General features: G+C 42.7%; 1 protein-coding gene across 3 annotated transcripts in view; it reads left to right on the forward strand.

Annotated features, from left to right (window-relative positions):
• Nucleotides 1-13,553: 13,553 nt before the first annotated feature.
• The window catches only part of stxbp6 (syntaxin binding protein 6 (amisyn)), a 51,362-nt gene continuing 42,306 nt past the window's right edge, over nt 13,554-22,609 (forward strand). Inside the window, exons 1-2 of one of the 3 annotated variants that reach the window (XM_076107623.1) lie at nt 13,554-13,852; nt 22,387-22,606. In XM_076107623.1, the coding sequence (XP_075963738.1) occupies nt 22,453-22,606 (154 nt within the window). In that variant the 5' untranslated portion in view covers nt 13,554-13,852; nt 22,387-22,452. The remainder of the gene's footprint in view (nt 13,853-22,386; nt 22,607-22,609) is intronic. The other 2 variants (XM_076107622.1, XM_076107621.1) reach the window with 2 other exon arrangements.

Consider the following 22,609-nt stretch of genomic DNA (forward strand, 5'->3'; position numbering starts at 1 on the left):
CTGCGCCGTCACTCATTTGCCCAAATGCAGTATTTCTTAAGGGATACGGGTGGTGCGATTCTATATCCTAGTTATTGTGAACAATGAAAATACCAAAAATCGACAATGCGTTAGTGCTGCGACATCCCAGCCATGTCTGTGGCATTTATTCCAAAGCCTTTTCATTCCCACTAAAGACATCAATCTTCAGAAGTGGGTCACAAATAGACATTAAAGTTTAATTATTTTTTTTTTTTAAAGGCTCAATTTCCTCATTTGGGATTTTCAGCAAATGTTACTCAAGCTGAAGAACGTGCATTTGTAATGAAGGAACGTGTCATCCAGAACAAGGCTGTGGCTCGTCTTACACACTTTGTGGACATCAATGGAGATGAATGGAACAAATGAATAAGCTAGATCAGGCTTTGGTTACACGGGTTATGGTTGCTTGTAGGATGATTATTCTTATTGTTGGATATGGTCTTTTCATGACAGTTATTGCCAGCCCTATTGTAAGGATCTGTCATCCAGCTCATGTTGTATTTATGAGAAGGAAGTTCAATGTGACTCACTGTTTTAGTTATGAAGGCCTCTTCTTTAGTACGGTGAGCATGATTAACTCATGGAAAAAAAACAACAACTTTTGCTCATGGAACCCCATATTTTATCCACCCACAGAAAACAATGCTGTAAATCACTGCACTGAATCTCATAAAAAAAATCAAAAAGTACACCGTTGTCTTACAGATGAAGGTTTTATGATTATACAGCAGTGCATTGAGTCGGCATAGAGCAAAGTAAGATCAAGAGGGTTAGAGATGAATAACATACAGAAATGGTTTGCTCAGACAAACTATACCTAAAGGAAATGAATGTCGTTGTCTTGTGTTCCTCAACACTTCCTGCACATATGAGCACTGGTTGTGCTTCTCCACTAGAGGGCAGTGCCCAACCGCCTGTATTCCCTGTCTTCTTCTCGGTGAGTTCCAGATTGCTCCAAATGTTTCTTTGCCCAAATCTGACATGTTTCCAAGTGCCAGATGCAGACGGTCTCTCCACTTGCATGCTTTGGACACGGCACACGGCCGTCTGTCACCTGCCGAGCAGCTGGGACACGGAGGTGTTGGTGGCCATATTAGCTGGGGAGCTGCTGACACCACCTGATGGCCACAGTAGCACCACGAAAAGAAAATAAGGTGGTGACTGGTGATGACATTGAGCACAGTCAATGGCCCAATCCCAATGTCCGCCCTAAACCCTCAAACCCTGAACCCTCGAGGACTTACTGACGTCACCTGGTAAGTGGGTGAGTGTGAGAGACTGTGAGGGCCTTGAAATGGTGTAAATAGGAATGGGACAGCACTTTGCTGCAACATATCACGTTACCATGAAAACGACAAAGAATATGATGTACAATTGTGGGTATTTATGTTGTACTTTGTACTCCCTGGTTTGAAAGTCTCCCAGGCTCTTTCCTCACAAGATGAGAGGTGACTTCATATAATCTATTTACTCGTTTTTGTCAAAACAGCTTCAATGACTGAATCAAATATTTGATGAATAAATAAATAACTTCTGATTTCATGTTTATTTTTTGTTTTTTGAGAGAGAGAGAGAGAGAGACAGAGAGAGAGAGAGGGACAGAGAGGGACAGAGAGAGAGAGAGAGAGAGACAGACAGACAGATATAGAGAGGGACAGAGAGAGAGAGACAGACAGACAGAGACAGACAGATATAGAGAAAGGGACAGAGAGAGAGAGAGACAGACAGACAGACAGACAGACAGATATAGAGAGGGACAGAGAGAGAGACAGACAGATATAGAGAGAGGGACAGAGAGAGAGAGAGAGAGAGAGAGACAGACAGACAGATATAGAGAGAGAGGCAGAGAGAGAGAGAGACAGACAGACAGAGAGATATAGAGAGAGAGAGAGACATACAGACAGACAGACAGATATAGAGAGGGACAGAGAGAGAGACAGACAGATATAGAGAGAGGGACAGAGAGAGAGAGAGACAGACAGACAGACAGACAGACAGACAGATAGATATAGAGAGGGACAGAGAGAGAGACAGACAGATATAGAGAGAGGGACAGAGAGAGAGAGAGAGAGAGAGACAGACAGACAGATATAGAGAGAGAGGCAGAGAGAGAGAGAGACAGACAGACAGAGAGATATAGAGAGAGAGAGAGACATACAGACAGACAGACATATATAGAGAGAGACATAAATATTGTTTTCACCTACACGACACCGACCTTCTCTCCTCGCCTGCAGACGTTGGCGATGGCTCGGCCCACGGACGAGAAGAACTTGCCGTTGCAGCAGCTCTTATTTGTTGGTGGCGTCAAGTGTTTTTTGATGGAGGAGGCGATGGAGTTTTCAAGTGCCGCATCCCCACATCTCAAAGAGAGCAGCGCCATTGTTGCATTGCCCATCTTCTTGCAGAGTTTGTTAAAGATGGTCTTGTCGAGGTCCTTGAAGGTTTTTGGTGCGACATCAAAGTCCATGCCCTCGACTTCGGCCCACGTCTTGTCCAACAGACGCTGAATGGTGTCGATGGCCTCGGGTTCCACGATGCTCCAGCTCACGTTGCATTTCCTGAATGCCCGTGAAACCAGCTTCCCCAAGATGATCTTAATGAAGAATTTCTTCCTTTCTTCCCGCGCGGTGTTGTCCTGCGCAGGTCCATTGAGGAAAAGCCTGTGTCATATTTTCAGCAACACCGTCGACCTGAGTCCTCTGCCACAACTCCATGAGCTGCACGAAGTTCCAGGCTTTGGCCCATATATATTCGTACATCACAACATGTATATGGTATACATTATAGGTATCGATAAGCTAAATAAATAAGTAAATCAGTTACGCTGATGTCTCTTTTGGACTGCTTAAATTTGGTCTCCAGTTGACGCAGTAAGCGACACAGACATGTTTTGGCGAAGTCCTTTGTACTACGGCTCTTAAGTTTGCATCCTCTTGCGTCCGTTTCCTTGGCTTTCTCTTGCATTTCTTTAATAACTCGCAGAAGAACATCATCGTCCAGGGCATCGAAAAATAGCAATCTCTCAAAATCAAAGTCTGACATGTCACCAAAGAGAGGATCAGTGATGTCACTAAACTTTTCCCTAATTATTTCCTCGGGAGATGTCAGACTGTCTGATGAGACCTCAATGTGATGAGTGTCTGTGAACACTATATATTCAGGGTCAAGATGTCTAGGGTGGACACGCGCATGGCCTCCTAAAGTGTGTATAAGTGTGGGTGAATATCTGAGACCTACTGGACTCCTCTGTCGTCGTGTAAACACCTCTTTCATCTCGTCTAAGAATGGCTTCATCATTGTTGATTTACTGTTGATTTATTCTTTTATAGTTGATAAGATATCACGCTTCAACAACTAAATTGTGCAATAAAAGCTCCTTCATTTCCATTTCAGTGTATAGCACCACCTGCTGGATGTTTTGTTAAACTCTTCTCATGTCTCGTGGCTGAAGGAATAGTTCAACATTTTTGGGAAATACTCAAAATCCACTTCTTTCTGAGAAATAAGCAGAATGATACATTTCATAAATAATATGAACTAAAGCCAGCATGCGGTTAGGTAGCTTAGCATAAAGAATGGAAGTATAGCCTAGCCTAGTAAGTCTACAGCCATGTTTGTGGCTCTGTTACACTGTAATGCTAACAGAAAGCTTTAGACTCTTAGTCATGTTTCTAAAATGTAGTATTTAAAAAGATGTGTTATTGTAAATGCTTGCGTTCCACTTCTACTTTGGAAAACAATGTGAAAATTCTCCTAACACACGATTGTGCATTTTGCAGAGTGGAAGTGGCTTACTTTGAAGGAACTCATTTTACAAAGCAGGTAATTAAGTTTATTTTAATTATACAACAAAAAATCGATTGATTTAAAAAGTGAGCGGCTATGGCCGAAGAGGTACAGCAGGTCGTACATTAGTCGTAGTGGTTGGTGGTGAGCCACAATGTTGCAGTGGGTCGCTTCATTTACATGAACACACACACACACACACACTGCAGTTTAGTTTGGCTTAATCCCACATTTACCATCCTGCTTCCATAAATACTCACTATAGCACCCAATGAGTAAACATACTGAAAATAAATGCACTATTTACTCCTGTTAGATTTACCTCTTCGGTAGTAACTAATGGACTGAATGCTACGGACGGGGTCGGCGAGTTATACAGTATTGAGAGGTGGAAAATGGTATTTTCATGGGATTTATTGACAGTAAGAAAAGTATAGAATAATGTCAGGCTTATCTTTTAACAAAAGTAAAACAAAAACATTCAACTTAAGATAAAACAGTATTACTGAAGTAAACAACTTCTTCCTCTGGTCAGGTTCATGTCTATAACACACTGCTACGGCCATGTGGTAATGTATGACAGGAGCGCCTTTATCAGGAAGTGATGCTACACACATAAACAACTCTCTTGGTGTCAGGAGCTCAAGTCATTTGGCCAATGACTCTAAATTACATATCATCAAACACTTTGTTTCCTTTCATTGCAATCAACAACTACTTTAGGTTGATAAATTCAACTTCTCTTCTCTGGCTGGTGAGTTAAAAAAACAACTGAACACTCCAGCCTTGATGCCACATTCTTTGAATCTAAGAAAATGTACATCTTTCCTGCAATTGTGCATATTTCATCGAATAATATAATTTTACAGTAGTCTCTTGCAATCAACCCCGAACCCCTAATAGCTGACACTGCATTTCAACATCCCTGTGAGCTTGTATCCATCACCCTCCAGTCAATTATGAGATCAGATGAGGTGGGAACAATGAATCAAATTCCGCAAGAACAATCCTGTTCCTAGTGAAGTGGAATTCCTTTAGACCCCTTGGGAGGACTGGGTGGATGACGAGGAGACTTGAGCGTGACATTTATAGATTGCGCTGCTCACCAACAATTCAAATGCAGGAAGGGAAAACATAAAAGAAGTAACACAATACAGGGAGCAACGTTGCACCTGTTGCCCGTTGCAGCTTCCTGGTTGAAAACAAGTGCTAAGTTCAGTTTCAAGAGAGGAATGGCTCTGCTTTCCTCATTCCTGAAGTTCACAGCTGGTTAAAGTCATTGTTAATGTCATGGGGGATCTCTCTCTACGAAAGTGTTTCTGACATTCACCCTGCAGTGAATGCAGCGCTGTAGATAATGTCAGCCATGACAGCAGATGTACTGATTTGCTGGTTTCAGATTAGCTTTGAAATGAAGGAAACCCCTCTTTTCTCATCAGACCAGTGTGTTGAGTTTGACCAGATCCATTTCTTTTCTAACTAATCATCAGAGGATGTTTTATGGTGGATGGAGGTATAAATATTTGCTGCCACGGTGATAGAAAGTGAGGAGATCTTGCTGTTTTTTTAAACATGCTTGGCCATTCATGGTCCTGTGAGGATAAACCATACTGCCTTTTTATTAAGCACCACCAGGTCAACACTTTTGGTTTCTATTGCAGTGTCTTAACAACAATTCAATGGATTACCATGAGATGTTGTACAGACATTCATCGCCCCTAGAGGATGAATCCTACTGACTTTGGAGATTCACTGACCGTTCATCTCGTGCCATCAGCACTCATCCAGTGAAATATCTCATCACGTACTTGATGGATTGGTTCCAAATTTTGTACAAATTCATGGTCCCCAGATGATAGCTTCTAATGATTTTGGTGAGCACCACCATTAGATTTTGTGTGAACTGTCTCTACAGCATTGGATGGATTTACCATGACATTTGGTACATTCGGTACGGACATTCATGTCCCCATCAAGATGAACTAAGATGGTAAATATCATAAACTGTATATCACACTGCATTGTCATTGTGAACATGTTCAAATGCTCATGTTAGCATGTAGCTCAAAGCAACACACGCCACGAGTACAGCCTCACAGAGCCCCCAGGATTGCAGACTTGTTAAATAAACAATATACTTTATCGTCATATATATACATTTTTAAGCAATGCCATAACTGAACTTGGCAAAGTGAATGCTTTTTTTTCAGCATCACAGACAGCCTTGGAAATGTTGTTTTGTAAATCAACACAAAATGGCATAAAGTTCCATCAGTAAGTAGTCTGATGTGTTTCCAGTATGTGTGTGCCGCATTAATTCCCTTACGTGATTTTTTGCAAGCCGAACCATTTTGAAAGCCCACACAGCACAGCAACACTATTTTTTCGTCTTTGCTGAAAAATAATTAGGATAATGAAGAAATCCTTCTCCTTAAATACAAAAAAAAATGTCTAAACAATATATGATACTTTTTTTCGCCCTGTCATTTAAAAGAAAATGTTAGAACTCTCAAAATACCATGCTACATCACTACACACACTTTATGGGCTGTATTTACGCTTGACCTCTTGGATTCACATATTAAAGCGTTAAATAATCCACCCTAAAAAGAACTCACACATGTTTTTCCCATTGTCTTGGACAGTTCCGTCTATGTCTCCATGGAAAAGGCCCAGTCTGGGCTAAACACTGAAAAGTGCCAAGACTTTTATCTTGATGTCATCAATTACACTCTGGAGCTGCTAAACTGATCCTCCAGAAAACATATTATCTAGTCAAAGCTCTTTGTGGTTCAAAGGTTAAAACATCAGATATATAAACTCACAGAATCCTGTGATTTGAATTGATTTTATATGATTTGAATTAATCCATTGGGGGGTCTATTTTAGGGAGGTTCTATGGAAAGAAGTTTACATATTGGTCATTGTCTTGAGGTCTTAAGCGCTGACTCATACACTAGAAGTTTTCTAATTTATTGCTGCAAAAAAGGGTTATCCATCTTCTGTTCTTATATAGACATGAAAACAGTTTTAACCACAAACATTTGACACCACTACATCTCGTCTGTTGGATGATTGCTAACCTTAGGTCATCCATCTCTCTTAGTTTTGCCTTGAACAGCCAGGATATCACGCGTGCAGTTGCAGAAATTACAAGCATGTCATTAAGGTCTCAGAGTTGATCCGCAAGGTGTCCTCTCAGCTGATGAGGTCATGTCACATGGTGTTTAAAGAGATGAGATGAGCCTGGTGTGAGCCAAGGCGCTTGCATCATCAATTTCTGCAGCACGAAATAATTTTTACGGTCATGCATACATACAGTACACAAGTATACACAAATTGTGTGCAACACATAACAGCTAAAGCTACAGATGTTGTGTTTTCCAGCTCACGTAACATTTCAAGTTAAATCTTCTCTCGGGCTATTTGCTGTGTGAGTCTTTCCTAAAGTAATCCACTTTTCCCCCAGGGACCTGTTGGCCTTAAGCACTGTTGCACAAAATTGGGTTAGTTTGTATTGCCTCGCTCACTAAACCCTGTTTTGTAAATCTTGTTTTTCAGCTGAGTTAATGCAATTTATGGGGCTGCTTTTGTTCGGGGATACGTTTAGGAAAAACACGTGTCGATTCCTTTTTTCCCCCCTTTCTTTACCTGGGCCATGATCAGTCAGGCTGACTTGCCTGACAAGGAAGAAATAGAGGTATGCTGGCAGATATTTTGTCAACTCTGCAAGAATCGATAGGAATCTTGCTTTTGAAAAAAGATTAAGAAAATGAGGGAGTAGAGTAGAGGTCAAATGGGACACTAGGGACAAATTTATCGTCAATAAAGGCATGTATTTAGTATGAACTAGGCCTCAGTGTAACATATTGAAATAATTCAGGTGTTTTTAAATCAGTCCCCTTGGATCAATGTTAAAACACCATCACCTTCTTGGACCCCATTGGTGCCTTCTCCCTCAATTTCATCCACCTTTTTACCACCTGTGTGCCCTAAATTGTTCTCGGCTATCAAGACATAATAAGAAATAAGTCAGCTTTTACCAGTGGGTTAGTGGCAGGCAGGGACAGAGGACGGAGGACTCAGGCAGACAGAGACTTTTGGTTGAGACAGACTGAAAGACACATCGAACTGAATATCGTAAAAAAACATTATCAAATGCGTTACCTGATCAACAGGTATGCTATGGATCCCAACATTTGCAGCGCTGTACTTACAGGTGAAGATATGTGGTGTATAAGAAACTCATACTGAAGGACTTCTTCGATATAATTTGGATTGAGAGTCCAACAAGGCTATCCGATGGCTAAATTGTTTATAATGAGAGATGTGACTTGGTGTATTGAAGAACACCTCACACAAAACACACACTCCACACACCTATCATTCAGCTGTCTTACTGTGATGAAGATGGATGTAGTTTGTGGTATTTAATGGTGCTTGGCTCCATTACAGAGTCTTTTGCCCAGCGAGTTGCTTCAAAATCTGACTTCAGCACACCCCAGAGTACAAGCCTTGATTCACGATGAGCTTCTCCTTCTGAAAATCCTGTTTTCACTTCTATGTTAAGGTGCTGCCTGTGGGCAAAGGGAGATGAAATGTTTCTGTTGGCACGATGCGTGATAGCAGGTGAGGAAAAAGAGAGAAGAAGACTGACAGAAACACATCTCACAGCTACAATTAGTCACGGTGTCTTGCATCCCACATTGTATTTTCTTTTGTGCTTCCCCAATGAGGAAAATTAGCATTTACAATCAACAGTTTTGATGTGATGTTAACAGCATCTACACTGCTTAAAAAGTCTTGTCCAACCAGTTCTGTTGAATGCAAATTATTGCAAGATGAGCAAGACCTCCCCTTTCCCCTACAGTCTGAATCTAATTAGATATTGATTTTTTGATATTAAAATGAAATGTGAGGTTGATTGAACAACCGCCCTCATATTATTGATGCAGAATTAAGAACAGGGATTGAAAGCAGATTTCTCTTTCTATGTTTTATAAAGCGACAAAGCAGCTATGATAGATCTGAGCATGAAAGTCATTACTTGTGGCTGGCTGGGCATTCCGACGATGAAATCTAATTAAAGTGGCTGTCTTTGGCAAAGGAATATTCCAATGACTGCTCCCAAAATTCACGCTTAAAAAAAAAGAAGCAAAACCATTGTGAGCAGTTATTTGTAGGCATCATTTTACAGCTGTCCCAGGTCTTTCTGTTTCAGCAGTGCCCGAGAGGTCATACGGATCATTTCTATAATCTGAAAGATCTTCTGGACCAATCGGATGAGGCGTTTTGACAACAATTGTGCTGGAATGACTCATTGTAAAAGGAACACAGATACGCCTTAGAAAGTGTGAAATAGCCTTGAAAAGCGGCTCGTTGATGTCTTAAAAGCAACGCAGAGGTCGGCTTCATGACAAAGATTTAGTTCTTGTGTATCTAATGTGATTGGTTTAGGGGCCACAGGTGACAGATATCCCATCAGGCACAAGCAGGTAAAACCAATACCAGATTGGAGGCCTAAATATGTTTTCTTTTTTCACACTTAAAGATTAGCAAAGTGGATTGTTACACTTGAGCTGGTTCGATAACGTGAAACGAGCACGAGGAGAGCAGCAAAGAGCACACACACTTATTTCCTCACTTGACAAGTGAAACGTAAACACAAGGTTTCAGACGCCGCCGCCTCAAAACAAACACACAGTCCACCTTCCACCGAACGCGGCGGGTTCCACGAAATTACCGAGAACCAGCGAACAGCTCTGCCACTGATGGGTCAAACATGTACTCCTTGGTATCCTCTGCATGTAACACACGCATGAAATCTCAAAATGAAAGCACGCCTCATACACTGTGCACACTTTTCGAAGTAATGTTTTGCATGTCAGCTCGACCGCAATGACGCATGTTTTCCTCTCGAGTGAGCTCTCATGCAGCTTTGTAACCAGTGTCTGATGTGTGTGTTTCATGCCACACACTGTGAAGTGCAAACAACAAACCATAAGAATTCAGTGTTTGATTTTAGTGCAGCAGCGAGATGGAGAAAGGAAAAAAAAAACTAGACTAATAAGAGAGTGCAGTGAGGGTGTGTATAGCAGCCATGTGGCCGTGTGGGGAGATGAGAGGCAGCCGGTGGTCGGAGCGCCGTTCCATTCCTCTAACGTCAGATCTCCATGTTTACCCTGCTCACCACGGTGCCTGAGGCACCTCGTTCTCCCTAATCCGGCCAGTCTGCACCGTTCCTTGTCTGACGTCCACCGGCTGGAGGGATGATTATGTTTTCCAGGAGTTTGGGAGGATGGAGGGTATGCAGTGAGTTGTGTGGGGGGGAAAGAGATGAAGCCAAGGGAGACGTACTGCCAGGTAGAGCTCTGACAGCAGCTTCTGCCTCCACGTGGGAGAGCTTCTGAGGGGAAAAAGTACTGATTGAACTCAAGGAGTGGGAACGCCATTAACATCTCAACCCCGTGGATTCTTTGCCATGTCCATAATTAATTTGTCATGCGGACGGATCTTTACCAGAGCCCACACAAACTCTTTTTAAATTCAAAACAAGATTCCAAAGTATTGAATGACGCCAAATACTTCATACATAATTACAAGGAAAGATGTATAAAGTGATGCAGAAGACATCGATTTTCCATTTCATGTGAAGGGGGCAGCCGTTAAAAGAGTCATCTTGGACATAAATATTTCACTAAGCATGCCATCCTGACTTTAAAATGTGTATAAAATGACGCACAAGTCATTTCAATTCTTTATGCACGAGTGCAGCGGAGCCTAACAAATGTCACTCAGATTGACTATTACTCTTTATGAGGGATGAAGCACTGCAACAAGCAGGTACAGAACATTAAGCAGCATGAAACTAATTCATTAATGCTACTTGATCTGAGGGGAATATTAGGAACATTATTATTAACCCTGTTAGAATATCCAAGCAGATGAGCTTCTGGTCTGGATAAACTGCACTCAGGTCAGGGAAGCACAGCTGCTCCAGAAAATGACTAAACAAATAACTCCCCTTAAATTCCCAAAGTGCACAAAGGATACGGTACGAGTATACTGTACAAGATATTCAAGCAAATTCACCAGAATTAGTTGCGACTGGTTTCTTTCCTGCCGCCAGATTCCAGTCCGATAAGTCATCACGGGAATCTCAGCCGCACGAGCAAAACCTGACGGATGTTTCGGCCTCTGTGGTGTGTCACACATCCAAAAGCATAACCTCAGCTTTGAATTGAGCAATGAACATCGACGTCACGCTTTCACCATAGTTGTTGGGCATTCATTCTTCAGGCTGTTTTGGAGACTGGTAGTGCCGTATAGGTCGAAACCTTGTCTTGTTTCCGTGTGTTGCCTCTTTCATCAGAGCAATCACCGGCCAGCTGCCTGAATTCCCAAACTCACCGGCAGGAAACAGCTAATGCCCTTTTAACCCTCTGTGCTTTTGTGTGTGTGTGTCTGTGTGGTTTCATGTGTGTGTGCGTATGCATTATTTTTCCCCCCCTTGGCCACTTCCTCTTTTCCCCTCAATCTGGAAAAAGTGACTCATTTCAGTGAAAGTGTTTGCTCTTGTGGGGGAGCACAGAGGTACAGCTCTACAGTGTCAGTGTCAGTCTAGTATCCAATACCTTCTTGTTGCTGTCCCAATGGCCCTGCAGCCATAATAGCAAAAACACTCCATATCCAACTTTACACTCAACAGAAGAGCCTGTGTGTAAATCAAAGCGGATTGCCTGAAGGTATATAGTCTCAGTAGACTCAGCTAACATTTTTCAATTCTAAATTCTTGAAATTGAACTATTTCCACATGCTGTACCAGATGGTTGAGCAGCTTTCTGTAGTGTGGAATCACAAAGCCAGACACACGATTATATGATCCAGAGGAAACGTCAGGGGCTGGAGGAATAAAGAACTTTCATGTTTGATTGTTGGGATGATTTTGTTTTTTTAGCTGCATGGATTAGGGAATAATTTGTGTGGGAGCTTTATAGCCGGTAAATAGATTTTATTCATAAGTGAAAAACAGAATGACATCTGCAGTGAATTAATACAGCTGGTCATATGTTCTTAAAATGACACCTTACAAGGACTCCGGTGTTGCACAGATTACCATACCACAGAGATGCAAAGCCAAACAACCGCCTGCAAAGTGTATTGAAGGAAATCAGAAACATTCATATTTGATTTTGAACTGCTGTTTGTAAGCCAGAAGTGGATTTTGTTTATCCTTCATCATGCATTTAATATCGCAGCTTTCTCAAGAGACTCGCAGACATCTGCTACGGTAGAACCGGTCCTCTGCTCACCGTAACGGCAAATGGGTGGCTTAAATGCTCATCTTTTCCCTCTGCAACATGTTAATGATCAGCTGCAGAGACCCAGAGGCAAAGAAACAGAAGCACATCATCAAACTTGAACTATCTCAGATGAGGCAGCATCGTCCAAGTGTGTTCAAAATGAAGACGGAGCTTATGAAAGCAGTCAACTCTTGAGAGGAATTAGAGAAGGGAGATTTGGATGACTTGAACCCAGCCAAGCAAAACATTAGACAAACACATGCAGTTCCACTGCCTCTGTGTGTGTGTGTGTGTGTGTGTGTGTGTGCGCGTGTGTGTGTGTGTGAATTCCCAGGGAACAAATTTCTGTTGGCATGGCTGTAGAAACAAAAAATGGTCGTAAACTGCTGCTGGAAGTTTAGGACAGTTTTGAACACCGACTCCTCCCACACATCCAGCAGTGAGCTATTGGAAAATGTTCAGCTAGTGTAGGCTTGTCTAAACAAGCAACTCAAAGAAGTTCAGCTGCTTTTTTTAGTGGTGGCGTTTGGGGAATACCCTAGGACTCTGCTAATTCCCGCTCATAATGTGAGGATAATCAGACATGTTTATGGGTTAACTCTCAGTGACAGGGTGATAAAAAGTAAAAGATATTACCTGTATATTCCTATCACAGTATTTCCCTATAAGGACTTTAAGTGTCTGTTGTGGGGCCAGTAACCTCATCAGGTAGTGTACAGTCCAAACAAGTAATTTAACAAAGTTACAAGCTATTCTTTTGTTTTTTTATATAGTGAACATGGGAATGTCCTAGTTATTGTTCATTCAGCCACACTGTGGGAAGCTATTTAAGGTTTGACTCACACAGACGAGGTAATAAACAGCACTCATTCTATAACATCCCCATAAGGACTCAAAGTGTCTTTGTTATGAGTCCTCAGTCTCAACAAGTAATTCAAAAAAGGTAAACAGCTTTTATTTAACGCTGACCTTTGGGAATGCCCTATAGCTACTGGACATGTTTATTGAGTTATTGTGTGAGTCACAGAGACTTGGTAATAAAAACCATAAACAAAATAACTTATCAGTATATCTTTCAACTCATATTCTTATGACGTGCCTATTATTGAGACTTGCAGTTGGAATGTAGCTTATGTGATAGTACGGTGTCGTTAACGTCTTCTGCTGTCTTTCATGAGGAAAATAATCAGATTGTTTTTTATCCTCTGGGAAGGAGTCTCTTAGGTTGAGTCATGAGTCTAAAACCACTAACCAGCAACGTCACAGATGGAAAATTGTTCTAAAAATGTTTTAGGACTAGCTCACAAACATCCACAGAAGTATTTTCTTCTTTGAAAAGACTCCCAAAACATGCAGATGTGAGCCGCAGGCTACGTGGTGGTGTGACACTGTACGTGATTGGCGGGGAGGGAGTGTGTGTGTGCGCGTGTCTGGGGACCTGCTACTGGTTTCCCATCCACACACACACACACACACAGCCGCAGTCAGACGGTCTCTCCGCAGAAACGGCGCAGCAGGGGAAACAAACTCTCGTCTCTCCGCTTCCAAACCAACAGCAACTGTCGCAGAAGTGAAGTCGACGCGATGTTGAGCACGAAAGGCTACCGTTTAGTCTGACAAGACACCCTACGACGCGGAAGAGGCCGCTGAAAGTGGCTGAAGTGTGACAGCAGCTGGAGAAATTAACCGAAGGAAATTGAGGAGAGCCGCACGTGGATAAACCGCCGCTGAACACATCGGTAAGTAACGCTAACTCCAACCTCTGAACTCCGTTTGCTTAGAAAAGTCAATTTACACATTGATAGTTTTCCGCGTGGACAAGTTTAATTGTTGCAGGAAGTGTGTTTTTTACGTTAATGAGCCTCTACACTGGTCAACAATCTATCAACCACTTACAGGTTGGATTCGGAACAAGTGTGCGCGCGCCTTAGCTGGTTAGTTTGTGCACGTGTGCTCGTGTTGTAAGACATTTACCGTATAGCCTGCTGTTTTCTTTTTCACATTTGTGTAAACTAAGCGTTGTTTTATAACATTCCTCTTTGGGAAGCAAACTTGGCGATGACGTGGTGTTGCATTTGCTTTGACAAAATTCGGAGAATTCCAGTTTATTGACTTTATTTGTCATGTTGTTTATGTTTTACGGTGTTCACGGAGGTGACCCGCGCCTCCGTGTTTGGTCATTATAAACAGTTTGTTGTCACATCGTCCAGTATTTGAACAGAACAAGTTTGACTCACGTCTTCACATAATTCGAAAGTGCAAATATTCCAGTGGATTTCCCGTCAGCCCAGACAAGTGAATTTGGGTGGAGTCCACCTTGAATATGAGTTATGATTATGGGCTGTGCTTCTGTGTTTGCTCATGAAGCAATATGAGACCACAATTATCACTTGTATGATCATAAAATCCACACATAATGACATTATGGTCACATGTTGTGCAACAAGGAAATCTAATGATGGTAGTTTGTGCTGAACCACGTGGACTGAAAGTGTTGTAGACATTAATAATCAGTTAATCAATTTATTTAATTAACATTAAAAGTTGAATATTAAATACCTGGATCATTGCAGTTTTTTTTTTTTTTTTAGTGTAAGGTAACACTGAATATGTGTTTTTGGTTTGCTTTGAAGTAAATGTTTGGGTTACTTGTGTCTGCTACAGCAGAACCTGCCCAAGGCATTATGCAGACTAAGCAGCTGCAAATTAGAATTGGAATATATGTTTACAGGTTTTCGCATTTCCAAAAAGTCTTCTCTTTTTTTTTTAGATGCAAGGGGTTATTATCAATCAAAGTGTGCTTAAAATATTTGAGCATCACCAAAATGGAAGAAGCAAGGCTTGAATCTTCACATTGACCACAAGTTGGAAGTCCTCTACTCTGTAGAATCATTTAACATGTTTTCTTTCTTTTATAATCTTTTTCTTCTTGTACATAGTTATTCTTAGGCTCCAAAGTGCTTGGGCTTGCTCTTTGCTAATTCGAAAGATAGAAAACAAGAGAACTTCCGAAGACCAATTAGCACATGTCTCCACCGCTGTATCTCTGAGAGGTTGAGACCTGGGGGGGGGGGGACATTTGGTTCACATTATCTATGAGGCTCCTAATCCTACCCCTGTGCCTCCCAATGGCGTTAAGTAACCCACTTACATTAACATATAGCTTCTGTCCTATGCAGGAGTTCAGGGCTTAATTTGCTCTGGCATGCCATAAAAGATACGATTATACCCTCCCCCATACTTCACTGTCCAATTACAGTCAGCATAATGTAAACTGTCGAGCTGGCTCCCTTCCTGTGTGTCCACCGCCTCAGCTTGTTCTGTTGTTGGACAGATACCGTTGCAGACATACGGACTTAAAGCTCCCGGTTTCTTTAGTGGATCTAAAAACCAGCCCGTCAGTGTTTCTGATAAAATGACACCATGGGATCTGCATCCTCCCGATGACTGTGGTGTCTCTCTTTGCTATGATCATAAGCATCACCTCCGTCTTCATCCAAATCTATTATTCTGGCTATACGTACACACTGACGCAGTGCTGTTGCTTTTAGCTTATCCTTATGCAAACTAATTATACATTCACCTTTTGTATTGTGAATGCCTCAAGCCGTTGTCCCGGTACGTAAATGAGTCATTGTGGTAAAGTAGAACTGCAGTTGCGTTTGAGGCATCTATTGGTAAGTGCTCTATATTTGCTTTTTCGCTATTTACCTACGACTGTCCTGTCCCTCCCAAATGTTTATTGCCAAAAGGTGCTCTGCTTTGGGGGCCTGGCATGTCATTCACTGATTCACGGTGAGCCCATATACCTCCATGGCACTATATAACCCTCACTGGCAGCTGAGGAAAATGGATGGTTCCTCCCATATCTTTCTTTTTGAGGGAAGAGAGTCTAGACGTATTCAACCTGCTGCTTTGGTTTAGAGCCATTATTTTTTTGTGATGAATGGTTTCCATTATTTCTTCGAACATGAAAGAGACATCAGCAGGATGTGCAGTATCTATTCTGTACGTTTACCTTTTGTCCCACAGTACACAATGTACATTGTTTGCCTCGGATATTATGAAGAGAAAACGTGCAGCTCACAGTCAAGACACTAATTACTAAGGCAGGATGAAAAAAAGTGATGGAAATCATGAGAAGGATCTTAATCCGAAAATGTTTTGATCCTCTCGTCCCTCACGCTCCTCCTCGAAAGTGCTCGCCTCTCTGAGAGCAGCCTACAAATTACAGTAGTAGCATCTCTCAGAATAGCCAGTTATGTGTGATAGCTTTGTTATCTAGAATCTGGAGAACGTGGCTGAGTCGCAGCTCTGCTTGAAATAACGTATGATATTGTTTAGTTTTCCGCTCCTTCAGCTCTGCGTACTTTACTTGTTTTCAAACCCAGTCTTTACGTAGTAAAACCGCACCGCAGATTTGACGGCATTAAGCATATTTGAAGATTACTGGACGTCTGAGATGGAAGAAGAAGTGCGTTGATGAGCTTTGCTGACTGGCATGCGCATTGAGTTGGTTCTGATTGAGGGATTTTGGTCGTGGATCTCAAAACTTGGGGGGGGGGGGGGGGGGGGGGGTCAAATAAGACCCGAAGCCTTATCCAGCTCGATTAAGCTGTCCTACCCTTGTGCTTGTTTTTTTTTTTTTGACTCGGTAACTGCTGCTCTGTTGTGCACTTTATTTCTGACAATAAAATCTCTGACTTAATGTTTCACAATCCAGCCTCAAAGTAAAGCTACCACAGAGATTTTAGATTCCCCAAGTGCAGGTTTGGAGTAGTACATACATGGTAGAACCACTGCAAACATGACGGACTCTCTTTCACTGACTTTCAGTCCTTATGAAATACCACAAAGAGTTTTTCCTCAGCATGAACTGGAATGTGTAGGACATAATTCTTGCTGTTGCTGGCTCTCATCATCCAACATGATACTTGTTAGTGACCTGAGACGCATGTCAAAACCTGAGATTTGTCTGGTTTTTACGTAGCGTTGGATTTCAATACACCACTGGCTGGCGTTGTCACCAGAAAACCAGCAGGGTGGACGGTTTGATCTCTCAATTATTTTATGCGAGGATGGCATTCACCATCTGTTCATGTGGCGACGTTGGATACCACTCATTCACAGTGACACTGTCGTGTGACATCACTCTCTAAACAGATGAAACAACATGGAGGATGTGCACGAGAAGCCGCAGACGAGGCAAAGTGTTTCATTTATTTCAGACATCTTTGTGCAACGTGTGGAATGAGAGAATCTACTTTGGTCTTTGAGAGTTTCCAAATGTACTTCGTACTCAAATGTGAGTAAGAAGAGTGTTCAGGGGATTCGATGCTGCTAGAGGAGGATTACTCCTTACTGCTTTCCCTCTTGTTCTCTGCGGTTGATAGACACACTGTAGTTCCTTGTCTTGTTGCTGCCCCCCCCCCCCCCCCCCCCCACCAAGGGAAAAATGCTTGTTGACACACCAGTGCAGTTCACTTGTCTGTGTTTGCTGAACTTTGGTGTACCATTGCTCCTGACTCTCAAATACTGCACATGGTGCTCCACAAATACACTGAAGAAGTTTTAGTCAGAGTACTAGTACTAGGGCTATCATTTAGATTTAGATTCTAAATGGATCAGAATGAGCTTTCGATGCTGCGTAGCCTACCGCTCTGCACCTGCACTTTTCGAGACTCCACGCAAACCTGCTGAAAAAGCTCCAGTTTGTAGGTTGCAGAAGATTTAAGAGACTGCAGCAACAAATGTATGTGTGAGCGTTCCCCTAGCTGAAGCTGTCAGAATATCAGACAACAAGTTGATGCGTTGTAATTCCCATTCAGTGGTGGGCGTTCTGTGAGAAGTAAAGATAAGGCACAGAAATGTGTTTTCCCACGCTTATCACTCTTTCTGATGCATGCGCACACATACGTGTTTGAATGCCTAACCCCTGCCCTTACCTTAACCTAATTCTGTTCTCAGTCTCATGGTCGTAGTTACTCTAATTCGTCCTCGCAGAGATACTAAAAGCTCACACACAGACAAAACATACACGTCACTGTAGGTTTCAGTCGTCCTTCAGTATACCTCAGCTCGCTAGTCCACATCCCCGCCGTAGTTCATATCTATGTGATCAATGTTGCTCACACTGTCGCACGCTGCTAGCAATTTCATTTTACGAGCAGAAGAGTAAATATACTTTGCAGTTCCTCACCAGGTGGATTTCTTTGCGTGTGCCAACTGAAGGTTTGGCGTTGGGAATTTATGCGTCTCCAAACGAAAACTATAGACACGACTTTGATTGAGTGTGATGAGGCCTGTCTCTTCCACCTGTCCCTTTCCTCTGCTTGTGCACCTTCTGCTACAGCGGCAGGTCCCCACGGGCTGGAGAGCAGGACTGTGTTGATGCTCAAAGAAGTGGCTGTGCAGCTAACTCAAAGGACCCCCGCTCCAGCGAGGTCCCGGGAGAGCCCCGACTCAACAGATTTCACATTAACACACAGTGGGCAAGAGGGGCGCAAGGAAACAGGGCTGCTCCTTTCGACTGCTTGGCAATACACCACAGCCACAGTTAATGAAGTGTTTTGAAAGGGGCTCCGCTCGGAAATGGGGCGATAAGCAGCCGTGAAATGAATGGACGTCGTTTTCACCGCCACAGCAGCTCCTCGGCTCCCTCCAGTACATCTACTCGGCCCTGCGTTGTGAGCATTGCATAAGACTGCTCAAAGTCAAACCAGAAGCAATGCATTGTAGCTGGTTACATTTCACTGCCTGGAGGCTCCTGTCTCCCTCCTCCTCCTCCTCTTCCTCCTCCTTGTTTTCTTCCTCGCATCCCCTTATCCCTCCTTGCCGTCATGCTTCAGCGGGTCACCTAAGGGGGGGGGGGATATGCGCTCCCTTTTGCCTGGTGACAGCTTGCGGGGAGACGTGGGCAGGCTTCCTTCTCAGCTGGAGGAGCGAAGAGAAGAAGGAGAGATGTTATGGATTAGGGCTTCCACGGAGAGGAACTTCGCTGGGCTGATTTGTTCCAGAGAGCAACAAGACGGGTGGCTTTTAATCTTAGTTTTTCTGGTTTTGTTTTCTTTATTGTGCCATTCAGTAACTGAGAAGGGAAGAATATATTAACAGTGAGGGTGAGTGTTGCTGTGCAAATGTAAATGAGTATGAATACAGATGTGTACAGTACAACTATAGGTTAGTTGATGCGTGATATAATGACGAATGGCCCTCAACAAGGAAATCCTAATCTGAAAACAACCCTCTCCTTTCTTTAAATTGTGTCACAGCGTTGAAAGCTCTGATACACACAAGAGTTGAAACTACTGTCCGTGGTAAAGATGTAAATGCCGGTTTCATTCTAAGCTAACCTCAGAAATGTGTCAACCTTTATTTAGGTAATCTCATTGAGAGACACGGGGGCTCATTCTCAAGGGAGACCTGGTCACGACACAACAGGACTGTGTATGTGTGAGTCCAAGTCTTTTGAGTGCTGTACTGTTGCTGCCCTTTGAGGTTGGACCGTCACAGTACAGGGTTTTGTACGTGATGCTGGGCTCGCTTAAAAGGCCCCGATTGAAAGAGCTCTCCTGCTTTTTGACAGAGGGTTGTGTGCGAGACAACTTTGTGCTTGAGCACGGGTGTTGTATTTTTATTGGAAGGTTTAGGTCTTTTTTTCCCGAGCCAAAATGTTGGGATGTTGGGCATCCTTTGAATTCCAAAGGCATATTTATTAGCCTCTCTAATTACTTTCCCCAAAATCTTGGCCTGGATTTTTGTTTACTGTGAAGTCTTGCATTGCTGAAAGAGCGCAGAGGAAGGGAGATGGATAGAAAGAGTAGATATCCAGTCATGAACACCTGTACAACACAATACAGTGCAATACACCGGCCTTGCAAGACCACCATTTGACCACCATTGCACCATTTGTGAAAACTGCAATCTAAATTCTTTTGAGTGACTTGTGTCAAAGAAATGACGATTTAACTCCTTCTGTTGACCTCAGTACACATTCCACACGTTATCGTTGCCTGTAATGCAATTCAGTATGAAACCACCAGCTAATGTCGTCTCACAGAATACCATAAAGCTGACGCACTCAACAGAAATGCAACAATAACAGCGTCATGACGGTACTACTCAGCATGGGGCTATTGATTATATTGCAGCCACGGTATTGTGAAAAGCTTTTTGTGTTCCACTGCGCTTCAACGTGTTCTGGCCTGACGTAATCCGACTTCAACAATGACCACCAGTCAACAATGACAGCCTTTCAGCCGCTAAGTTTGGGGGCGGAGAAGTTGGCTCGTGCACTTTTTTTTTACTGTCCATGTAAACCTTGAACCCCGGCAGGTTCTGCTTTTATGAGCACCAGTGAATGAAACTTTCCCCCCACTCGCCTCCTCCTCAGCTGCTGAACACTCATTTAAAAGCTCGCTGCGCCGTTAGAAAACAACTTTGTGCCTGTGTTATTTATTAGCAAGCCAGTTTGATGAGGGCATTGTTTGGAGTGTGGCTGGCTTTGCCTCACAGTAGAGCAAGTAATTGACTGGTTGAGGCTGACGGATAGATCAGTTCGAAAGAGTGGCCTGTGCGGTATGCGGTTGTGAGTGCTTGTGTGTCTCAATTGAATGTGTGCGGCTGAGAAAATGATTAAGCTTCATGGTCCTCATGAGAGCATTTGGACCTAATTAACTCTCTTCTTTATGACTGTATCCCGCATTCAAGCCCAGTTTTCCCTGACACAGTCAGACACACTGCTGTGTCTCCCGTGGTATACTCCCAGTCCCCGAGAAATGAATTCCCTAGCAGACACTGGTTGGTAATAATAGAAACATGATTGCTGCTCTGTATCAGGGAGACTTTCCAGTACTTTCAACAGCTTCAGCCGAAGTCATTTCATCGCTGCGCGTGGCAGTGCTTCCAGGAGGAACGTCGACAACACATTTAAAGAGATGGAGCATTGAGAGACGTAACCATTCTCCATTTTGGAGCTTTTTAACTCCCTCTGTCATTACTTTTAATATGCTGTTCACCGTGAGCAGTGGAGAGGCTATTGATTTAGATTGGCTGTATGTACTTTTGGAGATCGAGGGGAGCGATTGAACACACCGATTTCTCCTGCTCACTTCATGCTCTTTGTGTTATCTTTTACACAAGCATTGATTCAAAAACAAGGAAAAAAAACCTATATTCTGCTTTACTGTATACTTTATATAGCAGTACATACAACAGCACGCAGTAACAACATACAATGGTGGACAACAATACAAACTCAGGGCTATTCAGCAAGGTCTGTTGCTTTTTAGGGTTGGGTACTGTTCACATCTGAACTGGTACCGGAACCCAACGGTACCTTTTCTTTTGCTACATCTCTTTGTAATAATAAAACAGTAATTTCAGTTGTAAAGAAGTTGCCTCTTCTCAATTTCAAGATTGTTAATTATTTAGAACATTTTACACACCACACAAAATAAAACCCCTCCCTAGGAAGCACATGTAAGACGGTAGCCTTAAATGTACCGACTTTTGTACCCCACGCTAGCATATATTGCTGGGGGGGGGATCAGGCGACATAATCTCTTCTGCACCTTAAGTGTTTTGTACCTAGTGTATTTTATTTTTTATACTTTAACTGCTCACTACACAGACATACAACCTGTGAAGAGGGGTCACCTTTATGTGGGTGTCTCCAAGTGACCTGATGTTCTGCTTTATGTGCAGCAGCACAAAGTGCAAAAGGCCTTGCTGAAGTGGAATACAGGCTGTGGTGATTAGTAGAGGTGGTGTTGGATAGATATCCTCTCTGAGTCACATCACTGGTCTTATTGCTCAGAAACAGTTGTGCCAATGATGGAGACAAGTTATTTAACAAAGTTTGTAGAAGCAGTTTATACGATTGCATCAATGCCATTTCAGTCATAACTGTGTTTCAAGTTTTAAATGATTACATTATATCTTAAAATGTGACATCTGTACTGTAATGTGTTATAAAGTTGGCAAAAAGGCTGTGACACCTACTTTGAGACTTCTGTCTCCAAAAAAAATCCATGCTACATCCCTTTCCAGAACAAGTGTCCTTGTTATTGTAGATAATCACAGAAGTTGTATATTTAAATGAACAAATGCAACCAAAACTATCTGGATGGCCGGTAGAGGCAAGTGAGAAGGTGTTTTTTGAGTGACATGGTCAGACTTTTGGGTACAATCCTGTAAGTAGTTAGCCTGGTCTATCATTTCTACTAATTTAGTTTGCTGTTCTCTCTCCCCCCCCCCCCCCCCCCCCCTTCAGGAAGAGTGGATCGTGTCCTCTCCACTTATACTGTTCGCCAGCTGTTAACCCCTGCTTACTTCGGAGATGAGTGCCAAGTCAGCCATCAACAAGGTGGTATTCACACCCCACGACGAGAAGATGCTTGCTGCTGTGCAGGTGAAGCGGAGGACCAAGAAGAAGATCCCCTTCCTGGCCACTGGTGGGCAAGGAGACTACATGACCTTCATCTGTGTCTCAGGTA

This window comes from Anarhichas minor, unplaced genomic scaffold, assembly GCF_050575085.1.
Source record: "Anarhichas minor isolate MPS153535 unplaced genomic scaffold, ASM5057508v1 ptg000040l, whole genome shotgun sequence".
NCBI lineage: Eukaryota > Metazoa > Chordata > Actinopteri > Perciformes > Anarhichadidae > Anarhichas > Anarhichas minor.